This window comes from Acyrthosiphon pisum, chromosome A1 (assembly GCF_005508785.2).
Source record: "Acyrthosiphon pisum isolate AL4f chromosome A1, pea_aphid_22Mar2018_4r6ur, whole genome shotgun sequence".
NCBI lineage: Eukaryota > Metazoa > Arthropoda > Insecta > Hemiptera > Aphididae > Acyrthosiphon > Acyrthosiphon pisum.
Window position 1 is genome coordinate 126,244,732 of NC_042494.1, and position 6,548 is coordinate 126,251,279.

The 6,548-nt window shown below is 26.8% G+C and overlaps 1 protein-coding gene across 1 annotated transcript in view; it reads right to left on the bottom strand.

The window, feature by feature from the left end:
• LOC100162562 (nuclear hormone receptor FTZ-F1) overlaps positions 1–6,548 on the bottom strand; it is a 59,625-nt gene that overhangs the window by 43,823 nt on the left and 9,254 nt on the right. Inside the window, exons 2-3 of the mRNA XM_029488260.1 lie at positions 5,186–5,242; positions 4,840–4,896 (exon numbers count right to left, since the gene is read on the bottom strand). Of these exons, the coding sequence (XP_029344120.1) occupies positions 4,840–4,896; positions 5,186–5,242 (114 nt within the window). The remainder of the gene's footprint in view (positions 1–4,839; positions 4,897–5,185; positions 5,243–6,548) is intronic.

The following is a 6,548-nucleotide window of genomic DNA, read 5'->3' on the forward strand; positions in this document are numbered from 1 at the left end:
GGAATTGTCCGTAAACAGCTCAAAACCAAATCAAAAATATTTTGAAAAATTTATCATGTATAGAAAATGGAAATATAAACAACCAGTGAAAATTTCATGTATCTACAGGCATTCGTTTTAAAGTTACACCAAAAACCAAAATCAATTTTCTCGAAAACAGATTTTGCGTAAAAATTCCCGTTTTTCCTTAATTTTTCTTTTGTTTTTCACGGCGCTTATGAAAACTATTGGAAAAATGTTACTTTTGACCCCCCAAAGTACCAACTAGATTCACTTTCCTATCTGAAAAGGTACTGTTGAAGAAAATCCAAGCACTTTTACTGTCCTAAAAGGTGATGACAGACACAAAAAAAAATTAAAAAATTAAAAAAAAACACACATCATTGTAAAATCAATACTTTCATCGTTTCACTCAGAATCTAAAATACAGATTGATAAAGGTATATGAGGGAAAAAATAAAAGCTTATCACAATCAACAATAATTATATTTTATAATTTGTGTAATTTGTCTACAACAGTCTATATTAGTACAAGACGTCTATTACGATGACTTCCAAATACGATTATTTCATTAATAGATTTCATTACTTTTGTATTTACTTATTGTTTTTATTTTTTGGGAACCCCTATACACATCGAATTCCTGAAGCGGAGCAATCGTCTTCAACGGCTAAGATTATTACCCGTGACCGACAAAAATTGAACACGTACTTTTTTTCCCTACCTTCGGTCTCTATTTATGTCCCTTTTATCGGCCGACATCATCAGTCTTCATTGTTAGATTATACCGTCAGAAAGCCGAAGCGCTTTCTTTCTTTCATTCTCACACGGGTCAACCAACCCCGGGGATTCTTCGGGTAATTATTATCCGTGTGTATCCACCATTCGACCGGCCGTTATAATATTATGGTCGACTTACCACTGGGAATAGTAATGACTCTGCGGTTGTAGATGAGGTTTAATGACACTGGCTATAACACCGCCCTCTTTTCACCATCAAAAATGGAAAAAGTGATAAAAAGAAAAAACTATTCTAAATCGAAACTAGTCACGAAATAATAGAATAATAAAAACATTTTAAATAAGTGTCTCATGATCCATGCACGGTTTGATTAATTTAGTTAAAATTTTAGTAGCTACTAAAACATGTACCTATACGTAGGTATATAATATACGTAGGATAATATTATACGGTCTTATTTTAAACAACAGCAAATTGGTACCTAACCTACCTATATTGGTTTCTAATTTCTAAAAAAAAAAAATGGTAAGTCCCTCTGCTGAATAGAAGAATTCGAGTGTACCTCTTCACTGTAATGGATGTGATAAATATGAGTTAAATTATGAATATTTGTATACAATTAAAAACAATTTGTTTGGAGACGATCTGCCATCCTATATTTCTAAGGATATTTTATTTTATAATGTTGTCAATTTTATTTTCGATATTTTATATGAGTTAGAATTTATGATTTATATGTTTTTGGTTTTCAAGCTTTTTGACACGGCATAACATTTTTATCAACAACTATGGAAAAAAACTTGGAAAATTTCAAATACCTATAGAAAATTATGATTTGATCAATAGTGAAATGTTTCAAGTTTATACAAATAATATTTTTAGAATAATAATAATATAACATCATTTTTTTGAATACACAATGTTGTCAAAATGCGATCATCAATCAGTCTTGAAAAAAGTGGTTTAGGTATGCTAAACCTTTTTTATGATTTCCAGTAGAAAAACACTTTGGGAAGTTCGTATTAAATTTTCAGGTTTATTTTTAATAATCGAAAAAATATTAAGAAAATCAAACATTTAAAACGACTATAAGTGGTATAAATAGATGCAAAATATTTGAAAACAATGTCATGTTTAAAAAATTATAATCTTAATATGTTGTAAAAATTAGTATTTAAGATAAAAAATAACATACAAGTACAAAACTGCAAAGAAAACTTAATCGATTCTGTTGAAAACTGATCTTACATTAATATAATGCCGTTTTTCCATATATATTTTTTAGTTCCTCTCGCATATTTCGAAAAATATTTAATTTTTACTCTAAAATCTCAACTAAGTTCAATTTGTTACAAGAAAACCATAGTTGAAGATTGAAACATTTTTACTACTCTAAAAGCTGATAAAACACAAAAATTAAAATTTTAAAATGTTTTTGTAAACCCATATTAATCATCGCTCCGCTACTCAGAATCTAAAATATGTATACAATATACATTTATCTCTTATATCACTTCATTAATTAACAACGTGTGGACAAGTTGTCTGAATACAGTAACTGGATGTGGATTGTCACGCATCGCTTACCACGGGCTACTGCACAGTGTTATATTTTTAATACAAAATGATAACTATAAATTCATGGATTAATTACCCTAGGGCCCTTCATTATAAGTTATAAGTATTATGACTAAAAATGTGTTGAACATTTTAACATGGTCATTGTTATCAACTGTAGATATCATTATATCAGTCATATATTAAATAGTAGTATAGGAGATTGATATAGATTGATAAGTTTTATATCAATAAATCACATTTATATTTATAACATTAGTAATAGAATTTAAAATTCAAATGTATTAATTATAGCCTCAAATTAAATATATAATTTACAATGAAAACATTGCTAAAAACGAATATAAATCATAACACTTTCAATAGGTAGGTTAACCTACCTATAATACTATACAACCTGTATTAAAATACTTAAAATGCTGGTATTTAACATTTAAAAAGTACCTATATCAAAGTATAAGAATTATGAATAAAATAATGAAAATATGTCTTAAAGATATAAAGATTTAGGTATGGTTATTTACTTTAGTAGTATATAAACAAAGTAGTAAGTACTAACTTACATACCGACTAACAAAATAAAAATGCTAATCCATTATTTCAATAATATTTTATATTAGGTATTATTAAGGACTACAAAAATAATTCACTTTACAACTAATAATTCAATATGTTATTGAACAGTTTTTAATAGTTTTTTTTTTTTACTAATACACTATATTAATGAAATAATAATATTTGATAACTATTATTAACAATTATGTATTAGGTATCCTTAAAGAAATAAATCATTATATGTTTGTTTTTAAATTAAATTTGCATATACAAATATATTTATAAATCTGTACTATTTATAAATAACTATTTCAAACGTAATTTTTATATAAAATATATCAGATTTATTGTCAAAACAAAAAAAAAGCCAATATAAAATATGTAATAAATTAATACCTAATACCTATGCAGAGGTAAACGTTTTAATAATGAAAAAAATAAAGCAACCTAATAAACCATATTGTTGATTTCAAGTTAAAATTATATTTATTAACAAGATTTTGAATGTAAACAAAAGTGTAAAAATATGTAACCTATTCCGTTATTTATACAGATAATTATTTCACATTATTTATTGTATAATATTATACAATTAATAACAAAATAAAATTCGTTGGCATTAAACTAAATATTTTAATTGAACAATACTTTAATAATAAAGAATTTTTATGTTTGACGAAATATATAAATATATTTACTATCCAAAAATGAATTGAATAAAATAAAATATATACTTTATAAACGCAAGCCTATATATTGAGAATATAAACCTAAATTATGGCTTTATTTAAAATAAACCATTTGTGTACACCCACACCATAATAACGTTTGACATACACATCGAAATTTATTACCAACGGTTGTCATTTAATATGACTATTTAGTGCAAGACTTGTCAACATAAAATCCCCAAAAAGATAACCAGAAATTTACAAGGGTACTGTTGACAAAACATTTTGTAAAACCAACTTGGCTAAAGGGATGCCGCCTAACGATGTTATTACGGTTGTCTGAATAACTGGGCGTAAAGATTTACTGTTTTATTGAGGCGGCGTCCTTGGTCAGTTCGCTTTCTATGCAATCGTTACTTGTCCGAGTACGTCGTTCCAAAATTTTCGATTTTATTCTCCCTTTAACATGTAAATAATTTATAGCTGAATTACACGCCGAATTTCAGAACACAATGCTCAGCCTTTTTTTACGACCCCGTTTGACCCAAAGACCTATTTATAAAACGAATATTTGAATTGTTATTGTTGCGTCAAGTGGTTTGGAGGTATTCCGTAGCACGTGCTAAAGGATACTTAAATTGAAGATTTCAACAAGCAATAAAAGCGGTCAGATGAATAATACAATTACCATTTACCATAGAAGTATGTATACATATATAGACATTATTAAAATAACAAAACCGTTTTATCCCTTAACCATTATATTATTATATTTTGAACGATAATTTATAAAGGTGTTATTTTATTATTCAGTAAGAAAGAGTTGACGGTGACATTTTACTTTTATCGCCCACAATGTTTGCAATTAGTTTAGCGATTTGTAAAATAATGAAACCAGAATTTATATATTTTAGGGCTGTCCAAAAATAGGTCTGAATTAGGTGAATCGGAGTGACCATGACACTATTACAAATTTGCGGGGGAAGGGGAAAACAGAGGGCCCTAGTGTCCTTGCCTGAGCACATCGTGGCGAATCGTTCAAAAGTGGGTCACTAGTCACAATGTTAGCGGCCCTGCTATAGCCTTGAGCTAATAACTGCACGCATTCATCCGCTGTCTGTGATTAGAATAATAATACACAGACGGACAACAATCAATTAAAACAACGAAACTGATTTCATAATAAATAGCATTTACGATAATTTAAAACACGTATGGTCAAAGGGAAAATACAAACTGCCCCAGCACACATGATTTCTCGGTATAACAAATATAAATTTCAACACTGTTACCTTCAATGAAATTAGGATCATCGTCACTCAAATGACTCAAGTCCATGCACTTCGAATCTGAAAAAAAGTGAAAATAGAAATTATAAGCTCGTATTGTTTAAAGTCAATGTCATAGTCAGAATTATGTTTTTGTTTTTAGGATAATGCACCTGTAATGGTTTTTATGGTAACAATTGTTTTCTTAGTTAAATAAAATTGTTACGTCCCATTGTGTATAAAGCATTGATTTAAGTGATTAAAATTATGCAATACTTTACGAATAAAATGGTAGCAATAAAATAACTAATAAAACACATTGTATTACATATTATGTTAACTAAATACATACATTAAACATGCAAATTACCTTCAATGAATGTTTGATCATCTTCGTTCAAATTACTGAGGTCCATGCACTTTTGATCTGAAAAATGTAAATACTATGATATAATATATAGATACCCATTATTAAAAATTATAAGTTAATATCTTTATATTTTTCAAAATGTTATATTATAACATAATTTATAAAATAAAACGCAATCATACAACTAACACAAAACTATTTTAACATATAGGAGCATAATATATACAAATAAATACTTTTAATATAATAGGTATAGGTACCTAAAACTCATGAAAATTAGAGATTAATAAAAATTTTAAGTATATTTCATACAAATTATTATTACCTATATGTAGGTACCATAAATCTATAATAAAATCATATTTACAAATATATATTTTACTGTTCAAATATATTTTTAAATGATACTCTTTTAACGGAAAAACTTATTTTTTGTCAAATTTAAAATATTAATAAATATAAAATAAATAAATTATATTTTTTTATACATTTAATCACACATTTATAGCAAAGTTTCAATGAACTAAACAACTTTAATTTTTATAAAAAAAAAAAATAAGAATCGTCATAATTCCAAAATAAATAATATGGAAATACGTCATGCTGAATATAGTCACGTAATCAAACAAAGATAATTATAGAAAACATCTAAATTTAAACTTAGAATATAATTAACTGTTATACTTTATTTTACGCCAAAAGGTGGAAATAATGAAATTATTATTTAAAAATTACATTATTATTACTAACTGAACGTTTGGATTATGAGAAAATTAATTTAAATGTTAGATTTTAGTTTTACCATAATTATTTACTACAGTTCCTGAATATTTTAATAATTACCATGGTTATAAAATCTTTAGAGCTCTTAGCCTAACGTAACATTCGATAATTCCTCAAGAATAAATAATTATAGCGTACATATACAGTACACAATTCAAAAACAAACGTATAAAAGGTGGGTAAGTGGATGTCGCCCTGCTGTACAGTAGGTTATAAGTGGGTCACTGTAAAATGGATAGTATTAAATTTGAATTCAATGATATAATATCACTGTATAAGAAAAACGACTCTGAGCGGAGACGGTTTGTCAGTCTAGGTATTAGACATACCTATTATAGGTATACTTATCTATAGTATTAAAAAAAAATTGACCTATAGCAGGTATTAATAATAATTTCCAAATTAATCATATCACAATATCCATCAGGTAACGCGTTATACATCAACAACAAACCGTGGTACTATCATAGAAATATAATAGTATACTTTAGAAGTTTCAAGTACCCACAAATAATATTATACAATCATTACAATCACAACAAAATAACTAAAATAGTTATTCCAGGTTTTTTAATATGTA